Here is a 13072-nt window from a genome sequence, read left to right on the forward strand (position 1 = left end):
CGGCAATAACCCAAACCCACCCTACCAGTTGAACACAAACACATACAACAATTACAACAGGAACAATAATTCGATTGCCTTGCTAATTTAACACAACAGTAAACTTTACATAAATTACCCACAATGCATTGTCCCTATATATTATATGTTGAGATAGGACCTTGATAGACTGAATGTTATTTTCTTTTTTTGTAAAATTTATTCTTAATGCATAGCAAAAAGCAACATGCACATTAAAAATACAAACATATAGGATAAAATAGATTAAGGTGTTAAGAAGTGGAGAAAACAGTGGAAAGACTACAAGAAAGAATACCTTAAATGTGAAGGATAACACAAAAAATAAATTCAAAAAGCAGCTAGAATAATTGATGAGGAAGAGAAAATCAGAAAAGAAGTGAAAAGGAAAGGCATCCCCAATGGATATAAAAATCAAAAAGAAAATGTGTGTTCTTTTGTTGATGCTGGAATGAAGGGGAGAAAAATTCAGAGATCTTTCAAATACTTGGTGAAATATTAACAAAAGAGGAACCTTATGTAAATAAGAGTGTGAGTTTAAAGAGAGAAGGAAAGCAAGTAAGGAGATTTAAAAATAAAGCGCACCACTGCATCAAATACTTGTTCTACCACCCAGGTCAACAGACCACAAAACGCATTAACAATTTTTATTTAGGAAGAAAGTCTTTGTCAGAAAGATCAAAGAATACATACAGGCAGGATGGAATAACATTTAAGAAAGGCTTCCATCAAATTTAGATTAAAGAGTAGGTTTTGGAAGGTAATCACAGTTTACTTTTGTGATTGACATTAATCTCTCATCTTTCTTCATAAATTGAAACTGGTGTATTTTGAGTTGAAATTGTTTTGAGTTTATGCATAAGCTAAAGAAAACATTGTTCAGAAAAGATTAATTGAAAGGCATCCCACATCTTATTGCTTATTAAAAAGTTTTCACCTTTGGAATGATTTCATGTTTTATTGTGTTACAAAGTGGATGTATTTTGTTATTATTATTGATCCTAATAAATATTTTTACAGATATCTATAATAACAATAGAGTATAATGACAAAGATATTGTTAGCATATATCTGTTTGGACTGTCCTCCCCAAAAAAAAAAAAAAATCTGTGAATTTTGTATTCTCAGTGTTTGCTAAGCACTTATAAACATCCATCCATCCATTATCCAACCCGCTATATCCCAACTAACAGTATACAATGATACTGCTCGAGAATGGGTAGGATAAAAACTTTGAGTTTCTATACATTCTATTAAAAAATTACTGCTTCTTGTCTCCAATGTACTAACATACTATTTATATTACTATACATAAGTCAGCTAATAAAACCACTAGCTAGTCTAGAACTGTGATTCTCCAGTTTAGTCCTGTGACTTCAGGTTTTTATTCTAACAAGTTTCACAAACAGGGAACAGTGAATCATTCTTGCTTTTAACTGATTGCTGCTCTGTTTTTATTTTCTATTCAGAAAGTCATGGCAATTGCAAATGTACATTTATCAAAAACTGAGAATTGTCTATCAATCAATGAATGTTTGACTAAAATTTATTTATAAAGCACATTTAAAAACAAAAGAAGTTGTACCAAAGTGCTGTACAAAAGACATGTATGGCTACTATAAAACAATGTTATAAAACAGCTAATTAAAACTATTTAATATCTATCCTTCCCCTTTCAACAACCTGATCCAACATAGAAGGTGGAGGAGAAAAAGTGGGTTTTTAGCCAAGTCTTAAAAACCTCAATCGAAGGAGATCTGATATGGATCAGTAGATTGTTCCAAAGTCTTGGAGCAATAACTGAAAAAACCCCTGTCACCCTTAAACTTTAGCCGTGATCTAGGAACTGCAAGAAGTAATTGAGCAGATGACCTCAAGACTCATTCTCGAGAGGGGATAAAGGAGATTACAGATATATTAGGGGTGAAACCATGCAAGACCTTATAAATAAACATTAAAAGCGTGAAGTCAATCCGAAATCTCACTGGCATCCAATTGAGGGAGGCCTATACAAGTGCTATATGCTTTATTCTACTAGTGCTGGCCAGAAATCTACCTGCTGCATTCAACTAAAGACACAACAGGGAAGATTTGGGCAGTCCCACATATAAGCAATTGCAATAATCAAGCCGAGATACAATAAAAGCATGAATCATCATCATAACAGTGATAATTGATGCCATAGTTTTTGAAAAAGGAGCCCAAATGCAGCAAGTATAAGAGAATGGAACCTTTTGGAACGCCTTAAGTGATCAGAGCTGGCTGGGAAAAATTATCACCTACAGAATGGGAAAGGTGCTATATAAATTAAATGTATTATTATTATTACCTATGTTAACCGACATAGATCTGCCATTTAAGTAGAACTCAAAACATTTCAGTGCACATCGTTGAATACCGACTTCACACTCAACCTGTTTTAACAGAACCCTATGGTCCACCATATCAAAAGCTGCACTAAGGTCCAGCAATTCCAAAATAGCACAAGAACCCAACTCCAAGGTTGATTGGATATCATTTGTCACCTTCAACAAAACAGATTCTATACTATGAAATTTTTTAAGTCAGATTGAAACATATCACATAACATGATCAAAAACTGGGAAATTAAAAAAAACTATAACTCATCAAAAATCTCCATGTGACGTATTGTAGGAAAAACATGCACATCACTCTGGCAGTGAATTTATAAATTGACCTTTTCAACAAAGAAGATAAAAGGCCCTGTAGGTAGATGCACAAGGAAGTGAAATCATGTGAATTAAACAGCTCCCATTAGTCAGCCTCCAGTAAGAAAAGTAACTGATATAGGTTTTGCCTGCAAAGTATTTTTTTTATTTAAATGCAGAAACAAATACATGATGCTGCCCTTCGAATGCTTAACCACATTCACACAAATCAGCTACCAGGCTGCTGCAGCACTTCTTAAAAAAGTTATAGCATGCTGAAACATGATGATGTAACTGCTTTCTTCTCAGGATACGTTTAAAAGTGGGCCTTATTAAGGGACGTTTATACTGTATGTTGTAAATGTGTGTATTGTTCTTTGTATCTCCATTAGAAACTTAAACAAATATTAGATTAAAATACATAAAATAATAATATGTAAGAACTATTATCTTTTTCACTGGTTTCAGATTTTCTAATATGCTGTGTGTACTCCAGCATAGGGAACAAACTTACTGTAACAAAACTTAATTTCTGCATTTCATTATCTTTCATATTATGGCTAATCAATCAATACTGAGTGAAATAAATGCATCAGCTTATGATTAATTCTAAGATAGCATTATGCGTGTATATTTATTTACAGTGTAACAGGAAACAATGGTTAGAAAGTCAAAAATGGAAGGCATAGATATGAAATTGAGGGGTGATAGTGTAGAGTAATGAGACTTTCAAGTTAATGATGAACTAATGTTGAAATCTTTATTTTAATGGTCTTCCATTTACAGCTTACAGTATCAATAAATGATGTTCCTCTGAATGCTATGGATGGGCATGTATTCAGTTTTTAGGTTATTTTAATCCTACAAGAGATACATAGATAACATGATGCACAAATATTGTTGGAATTTCATCTTAGATTAGCTGACTTATAAGGTTTTTATTATTGTTTGAAAAATGATTATGCTACTTGTCCACTAAAGGTGTATAATACATAAGGTAGTTATGAGAGATTTTGTGCAATATTGCCAATATTACAAATAGTTATCACAAATATTAATTTCAATTGTAAAAAGGACCCAGACTATCTAATATGCTCAAGTTTATTTGATGTGACCTTAAGGCTATCTTGATTTGGTCAGGAAAAAAAAATCAATTATACTGCAGTCATATAAATGAAATATCTCCTTTTCTATTCAATGCAATGCAGTAATGTACATTTTCAATTCATAATATCCTTTAATGTTCATAAACCAAAATCCAGTAACTTTGAGTTTAATAAAGACAACATAATGCAAATTAAATTGTTTAGTTGACAAGGAATAATAGCTCATTGTTATAGTTAATGCTGATGGCACAAAATGTTTCTCTTGACACATAAATTAGCAGTTTTAATTAGTTCAGAAGGTTCATTAAAATGTATTTTAGTGGATACATTTTTAGAATTTGTAGCATTTTTGATGTTATTCTTATATGGTTAGAATATAACCAATAATTGGATGCTTTCTATGTTATGGTTTCTGTTTTTACCTATTTTGAAATTCTATCAAATTCTATAAAATTTTGCATGTGTATATGTTTCTTAAACTTTGAGGAAATTAAAGTGCATGATCATTGTTTCAGTCCTGTATGAAGCTCCATGCAGATTCTTCTTTTTAGCTTTTGTTTTTCTCCCCATGGGCAAATCTTGCCAACCAGGAGGGCTTGACGAAGGATGTTTTTTTCTAAAGAAAAAAAAAAAGAGTTTTACCTGTCCTTGAACTTGACAAAGAAGCCTGGCTGTGTTGGACTTCATTTAGTAGCTTTACAACCACTTTTCAATACAGTTAGTTGAATTTATGTATTACATGGATGCATATTGGCAAACTGCCGTGATCTTCAGTATTCATGTGGAATTAAGATTTTCATATAAATGGACTGGAGAATTTAGCTTGCAAAGTGGCATGTGGTAGATTTGTTTTCATTGTGATTAGATGCTGCTCATAGGTTTTATAAATTCTGTGTTGCAGAGACCCAGATGTTTGGTCTTTTGTCGAGCATTGTTAGCATAATTTATACCTATAACAGAAGCTTTATATAATGTTACTCTGCTTTTTAACTTGGGCTACATTTGAAGAAAATGCTTGTGAGATCGCAGGAATATAATAAATTTGAGTAAAGGTGACTTATTTTTTCTGTTTTAATCTAACTTGTGTTTTTTATATCCTTAATCTTTATCTTTATGAGGAGTTGTACAATTTAAAAATAAAAAGGAGACTAGCCCTTTCAAGTTACCCCAAATTTCTTTTGGCAGTGTAAACAAAACAAGATAGAAAGCTTATTTTGAACTTGTAAAGATTTAATCACATAAGAGTGTTTCTGATTTAATTTGGTCTAGGTAAACTGTGCTATTCCACAGTCTAGAAGTCACTTCATCATATATGTTAGTTACATTGCAAAAATATCTAACAATATTAAATAAAAAGACATTAAAACACAGAGAAATAAGAAATCTGCTAACCTATATGACATGCACATTAGTTATTCAAGCTCATATATGGTAGTTACCATTAGGTGGTCTATTTGTTCTTGACAACTAAAATGAAAATTAAACAGCAGAGGACATATAGGATCTTTAAGGATTTGAGGGATCATTTTTAGAACAAGATCTGCAAGTGTTCTGTGGAAAACCCAATAAGCCTATTGTTACTTTTACGAAACACTGCGGTTTAAGTGTGTCTTTTTCCCAACAAGAAATAACAACGAACAGAACACTGGGAAAGAAATTCAAATATGCATAAGATTTGTAAAAGAGAGCAGTTAGCACTGAAATTCTTATTTTTTTGTATGAAGGGCCACCTTTGTTGAAATTTCTTATCCTTAATTACAGCACACTTTGATCACAATTGATCATGAGCCCAAATTCACACATATTTGAAGAATGTCACATGCTCAAACAGGTCTTTTTAAGAAGGTAGCACTGCAGCATTTTTTTCTTTCTAATGTAATGATCATATCTTATTATTCCATCAACATTTACATCTAGAACCTAATCAAACCACCATTTAGTAAAATTTAACATATCCTTTCCCAGGATGAAATGTCAGATTTTAATAACTCCCCAGTTTAGTATTAGAGGTGAAGCTTGACACTCATTCTTATGCAAAAGTTACAGTGATGGGCACCAGTACTAATAGTTTTTCTTTTTTTTTCTCCAAAGATTAAAAAATAGAGTTACATTTAATTTGCTGAATGTAATTCAGAAAAAATGTACAAATGTAACAAGATTCTTTTTGCTGAAGTAGTGTTGCTGGGCTCAAAAGACATAATCGATGGTTCATGCCCTTGCCAGTGGCAAAATCAGCTGTTAGACCAAAGTTGAACTCTTACCACCATTGACCACTTTTCATCACTTGTTACATTAGAGCTCCCATTACACAGATAATGTTTTGAATGAAACCGTTTTATTAACTTCTCAGTCATAATAAAAAATCCTGACTAGATTTTGAGGTTTCCCTAAATATGCCAAGATGTTTAACAATACTAAGAGGGTTTTACACTTGATGAACCGTAGTGTGCCCAGACAGCTTTTTGGCTGCCTTCTATGCCTCAGTCTCAGCTTAGGTCACTGGTTTGAATGAATGACAGTATTGGCAGCTTGAATAATGTAAAAAGCAAAAATTATGCTTTATTGTATTTCTTCTTGCTGTGTTGTTTGTAATTTGCAGTAGAACTAATTTGATATAGCATGCTTTTTTGATGAACACTTAAAAATGTACTTGTGTATAAACAGAACTACTAAAATATTTGTAACCGTAAAGCATATAAGTGAAGAATTTAACTTATACTTTTCTTTGAAATACTATGGTAATTGTACTGTACATTTACAGCACATCAGCTATACTGTATATGTACAGTATATTATGCAAAGATGTATTAAGTACAAAATAAAATAAAATCACTTTCTTGTTTTGCAGAAATTCCACTTATTGTATGAAGGTTTCCATGTCATTGACTGTTGCAGAAAATGACACAGATCTATGCTACAATTCGAAGATGAGGTACTTTGAAAAAGCTGAACTTAGCAAAAGCAAAGAAATTACATGTCCTGACATAGAGGATTATTTTTTGCCTCACAGGGACCCAAATATTGTATGGTATAAGGTAAGCCTACTCATGTTTACATAGCTTCTTCTAGGAATATTTTTCAAAATGTGCTTACAAAATATATGAGCTACGTATTTCAATTTAACATAAAAGTTATCAATTACTAGTTCAGTCAGCACAATTGACTTGGTAAATAACCCCAAGCAAATCATATAAATATCATATCCTATAAATACACAAAACTGTGAATTAGCATAATATGCAGTGTTTTTTTTTTATGTTTACAAATTTTGTGTTCAGTTTACAAGGGAAAAACAAACTTATTAATAATGTATTATATCCATAGTATTTATTTTATGATTTTAAGTATTCATTTTTAAGATACTTGATCTTTTGGGTCAGGCTATGTAAAATGTCAAGCATACAGAAATAACATTAATACAAATAAACTGGAATAATGTGTAAAGTGACATCCCAGCTATGATATTCTGGGTTCAATTCTTGGCCTAGATATCATGATGTGGCATTTTAGTACTCCATAATTGCCTGTGTCGATTTTATTGAGACACAAGTTTTCTTCCACATTTCAAATACATGTATGTTAGGTTAAATATTAACTTTAAATGGACTTGGAGCGAGTGAAAAAAGGTGTGTGTGACTACACTTTAATAAATGGATGGTGGATGGATGGATTAACTAATGTGTAATGGAATCTCTTCCTCCAACATACGCATCAAGGGTTTATATTTCCTACCTTCTATTTGTGTGGTTCAGTTCTTCTGGCACTCTGTCATTCACCCATTACCGCTTCATAATTTCAGTGCTTACAAGAGTATTAAGTTTTATGGCATCTCGTGAAAAACTACCATATTATCCCTGATGCCTGTCTACACACACACTCATTAACGTTGTGGGCTTGTCTACTCTAGACTATAAAATTTACTTAATACTCAAATTACAATTATTCACACATAAAAGCTAATTTACTCATGATATTTAACCCATGGATCATACTATATTTGTTTATTTGGTATTCTGAAATCATATTATTTAAATAATTTCTGTTTGACAACTTTGCTTTGAGATTTTCAATGTATCCATGTCTGAAACTGCGTAATTTAGTTTCTTTCATATTGATTTGTCATCTGCCTTGGCAACCATGGGCAAAAAGGTAGTAATTAAACCCAGGAAAAGGTGCCGATCCATCACAAGGAACCCTGAAAGCTACTGTCAATCATAAGGGGCAAATTTAAAATCACTAATTTATTTTACACGTACAATTTAGTAAAGTGGGAGGTATACTTTTAAAAAATTACCACAGACTTGGAGAGAAAATGTAAATTCTACAGAGCCAATGATTTAAAATAAAATTCAAAACCAATCTTCTGAAGCTGTGAGTTAGCAGAGCTAACTATTGTGCAACTGTGCCATTCTGCTTTATTTTTGCATGTTCAGTGAATATCAAAATCTACACACTGTACCTAAAATGGTTTATATAAAGTGTAAAATCAGCATGACTCATGTCAAATTGTTTTTTACCTTTAGTAAGATGCTGTAGTTAACAATATTTAAGTGAACAGATTATTTTTAGGAAAAATAATTACAAATAAACATTCAGTGCCTTCGTTATGTAAGGATAAATACTGTACATTTTAACTGGAACTTGTTGGTAGCATATTTTCCTTTGATTTTGAAAGTACATTACCAACAAACCATTGGAAAGATCAGGATGTCCCTCAAAAGCTGATGACCAGCAAGGAGAGTGTTCATCATGGAGCTTAGCAAGAGGCCGCTGCCAACCTTTAAAGAGCTGCTGGAATTTATGACATCAAATTTCCATTCTGCATCTGTCCATTTTCTAGTATATTCTCCACAAGTCAGGGCTGTAGGGTAGGCCACCAGATGGAAACTGTTTCTCCCAAAAAAAAATCCATGTCTGTGTGCATTTTGCCAGAATACACACAAAGAATCCCTCAATACCACTTGAGAAAATGTCTTATGGGTTGATAAGACCAAGGTACAGATTTTTGTTTATAATTCTAGTGGATTTGTTTAGCACAAATTCAACCTCATCCTGACACAAAGAATACTGTACCAACTGTCACACATGTTCTGTGCAGTAGGAAATTGAGCCCTGTTCAAGGTAGATAGGCAAATAATAGCTCCAATATTGAGACATTTTAACACAAAATCTACCACTGGTTAGCAGATGTCTGAAGTTAACATATTTCTTTATTTTTTTCTTGTGACAATAATTCAAAGTAACCTACCAGTTCAATAAAAAAAATACTAAAAACAAGACCATCAATGTCCTAGAATAGTCCAATCAGGCTTCACTCTTATAGAATATCTATGGGCCAATGGAGTTTCTGCATTAATATATATCAATATATTATTAAAAATACAGCAAACTCAAGTTAGTAGTCATAATAATATCTTCCAATTTCTAATTCTGCGTGAGTAGGAACACTCAATAAAACTGAATAAAAAAAAAATAAAGTGACGTTGAGATACGAAGAAAATAGATTCACCAGTGTTTTTGTGTCAGCTTTTGTCTCTCCTGACCAGAGAATGCCCAATTCCGTTGCCTCAAAACACTACTCACATCTACAGTTATTCCCAATTTCAAATAAAAACTAACAGCGTCAGATCCCTAGGGTGGTAGTATGTATCGTGATCGTGAGTGAGAGAATAAAAGTGAAAAAAAAGGTAACTTTTACAAGTACAGTACTATAAATGTACACAGTCTGTTACAGACGCAAACCAAATGTACTGTATGTGTGTACTGTATAATATTAACAATAAGAGCAGCTCACTACTGAAAACAGTAAATACAGGAGACAGTGGGGATCGAACCGAGGAATCTTGATTATAAGTCGATAAATCTTACCACTACGCCACGGAAGCAGTTGTATTGTCCTTGAACCTTTTGTGAAAGTGTTCATTTGATCTTTTCACTTCTGGCTTCACAAATTCTATAGTTTATACCTACATTTTGTATCATTTATTACTAAAATATGAAAAAGTTTTGGTTTTAACAATGTGTTTACACAGGTTACTGTAGAAACGGTACACACATGAAATGCATGTGTTCCAAATAACGATCTATTATTTCCACTCTAAAACTCCAGCAGTTCACTCCCAGATAATCAAACTAGGCATGAGCTTGGAGAACTTAGTGAACGTTCTGCGACGGTGGGGGATGGAATATCGGGCTGCTTGCTGCTTGTCTTAATCGGCACATTTACAGGACAAAAGTCACTGACGAAGAGGTGGGCTGGATTTATGAGTTTTCTCGTAGGCTCTGGTAATTCTAGTATTAATATTATTTGCATATCTGCTTTTCTGCTGGCAGTCTAATACATTGTGAAACACAGGATCTGTCCTTGGCTCACTCACATAAGATTGCAATTTTTTCTTTTGGCTGCTCCCATTAGGGGTCACCACAGTGGATCATCTTCTTCCATATTTTTCTGTCCTCTGCATCTAGTTCTGTTACACCCATTACCCGCATGTCCTATCTCACCACATCAATAAACCTTCTCTTAGGCCTTCCTCTTTTTCTCTTGCCTGGCAGCTTTATCCTTAGCATCCTTCTTCCAATATACTCAGCATCTCTCCTCTGCACATCTCCAAACCAGCACAATCTCGCCTCTCTGACTTTCCCAACAGTCCAACTTGAGCTGATCCTCTAATGCACTCATTTCTAATCATATCCATCCTTGTCACACTCAGTGCAAATCTTAGCATCTTTAACTCTGCTACCTCCAGCTCTGTCTCCTGCTTTCTGATCAGTGCCACCATTTTCAAACCCATATAACATAGCTGGTCTCACTACCATCCCATAGACCTTCCTTTCACTCTTGCTGATATCCATCTGCCACAAATCACTCCTGACACTGTTCTCCACCCATTCCACCCTGCCTGCACTCTCTTTTTCACCTCTCTTCCACAACCCCCATTACTCTGTACTGTTGATCCCAAGTATTTAAACTCATCCACCTGCACCAACTTTACTCTTTGCATCCTCACAATTCCACTGACCTCCCTCTCATTTACACATATGTATTCTGTCTTGTTCCTACTGACCTTCATTCCTCTCCTCTCTAGAGCAGATCTCCACCTCTCCAGGGTCTCCTCAACCTGCTCCCTACTATCGCTACAGATCACAATGTCATCAGCAAACATCATAGTCCACGAGGACTCCTGTATAATCTCGTCTGTCAACCTGTTCATGACCATTGCAAATAATAAAGGGCTCAGAGCTGATACCTGATGTAATCCCACCTCCACCTTGAATGCATCCGTCACTCCTACCACAGACCTCACCACGGTCACACTTCCCTCATAAATATCCTGTACAATTCTTACATACTTCTCTGCCTTTCCCGACTTCCTCATACAATACCACAACTCCTCTCGAGGCACCCTATCATATGCTTTCTCCAGGTCCACAAAGATGCAATGCAACTCCTTCTGGCCTTCTCAATACTTCTCCATCAACACCCTCAGAGAAAACATTGCATCTGTGGTGCTCTTTCTTGGCATGTAACAATACTGCTGCTCACTAATCATCACCTCCCATTTTAATCTAGCTTCCACTACTCTTTCCCATAACTTCATGGTATGGCTCATCAATTTTATTCCCCGTAGTTATAACAGTCCTGCACATCCCCTTTATTCTTAAATATTGGCACCAGTACACTTCTTCTCCACTCCTCAGGCATCCTCTCACTTTCCAAAATTCCATTAAACAATCTGGTTAAAAACTCCACTGCCATCTATCCTAAACACTTACATGCTTCCACAGGTATGTCATCTGGACCAACTGGTTTTCCATTCTTCATCCACTTCATAGCTGTCCTTACTTCCTCCTTGCTAATCCATTGCACTTCCTGATTCACTATCTCCACATCATCCAACCTCTTCTCTCTCTCGTTCTTTTCATTGATCAGCCTCTCAGAGTACTCTTTCTATCTACGCAACACACTCTACTCACTTGTGAGTATGTTTCCATCTTTATCCTGTATTACCCTAACCTGCTGCACATCTTTACCAGCTCAGCCCCTCTGTCTAGCCAATTGGTGCAGGTCCTTTTCTCCCTCCTTAGTGTCCAACCTCTCATAGAACTCATCATTTGCTGTCTTTTAGCCTTTGCCACCTCTCTTCACCATGCGCATTATCTCCTTGTAATATGTCTACTTTCTGCATCCCTCTGACTATCCCAGTTCTTTTTTGCCATCCTCTTCCTCTGTATACTCTCTTGTACTTCCCCATTCTATCACCAGATTTCCTTTTCCTCCTTCCTCTGTCCAGATGTCATGCCAAGAACCCTTCTTGCTGTCACCCTTACTACATCTGCTGTAGTTTCCCAACTGTCTGGTAATTCTTCACTACCACCCAGTGCCTGTCTCACCTTCTCCCTAAACTCAACCTTGCAGTCTTCCTTTTTCAAATTCCACCATTTGATCCTTGGCTCTGCCCTCACTGTCTTCCTCTTCTTGATCTCCAATGTCATCCTACAGACTACCATCCTATGCTGCCTAACTAGGCTTTCCCCTGACACCACTTTGCAGTCTTCAATCTCCTTCAGATTGACTCTTCTGCATAGGATTTAATCGAGCTGTGTACATCTTCCTCCACTCTTGTATGTAACCCTATGTTCCTCCATCTTCTTAAAATACATATTCACCACAGCCATGTCCATCCCTTTGTCAAAATCCACTATCCTCTCACCTTCACTGTTCACACCATACGTACCCATCACCTCCTCGTCTCCTCTGTTCCCTTCACCAGCATGTCCATTGAAATCCATTACAATCACCACTTTCTGTCCCTTAGATATACTGTTCATCATTTCATCCAACTCACTCCAAAAATCTTCTTTCTCATCCATTGCACACCCAACTTGCAGAGCATATGCACTAACAACATTCATCATCACACCTCCAATTTCCAGCTTCATAATTATTACTCTGTCTGACACTCTTTTCATCTGCATAACACTCTTGACATACTGTTTCTTCAGAATAGTCCTTGCTCCATTTCTCCTCCTATCCACACAAACACAACAAAGATGTTGTGCTTTTTTATGTTTAATAATGAATCGTTAAGTAGGTTATAGGCTAGACAATTCTACCAAATGATTTTTCTTGATTTCAGCATTTAAAACACAAATTAAAAATGTAATAAGGGTGTGTAGACTTTTGGCATTCACTGGCATTTTTGGCATATCAATGTATCATCAATGTGAACAATGTGTTGCATATTCTGATGTATATCACTATAACTAAGATCTACT

The 13072-nt window shown here is 35.0% G+C and overlaps 1 protein-coding gene across 2 annotated transcripts in view; it reads left to right on the forward strand.

The window, feature by feature from the left end:
• LOC120523506 (interleukin-1 receptor accessory protein-like 1) overlaps window positions 1-13072 on the forward strand; it is a 1790033-nt gene that overhangs the window by 953214 nt on the left and 823747 nt on the right. For both annotated transcript variants that reach the window (XM_039744882.1, XM_039744883.1), the window contains exon 4: window positions 6642-6828. In XM_039744882.1, the coding sequence (XP_039600816.1) occupies window positions 6642-6828 (187 nt within the window). The remainder of the gene's footprint in view (window positions 1-6641; window positions 6829-13072) is intronic.

The sequence above is a fragment of the Polypterus senegalus genome, chromosome 2 (assembly GCF_016835505.1).
Source record: "Polypterus senegalus isolate Bchr_013 chromosome 2, ASM1683550v1, whole genome shotgun sequence".
In the NCBI taxonomy this organism is placed as follows: Eukaryota; Metazoa; Chordata; class Cladistia; order Polypteriformes; family Polypteridae; genus Polypterus; species Polypterus senegalus.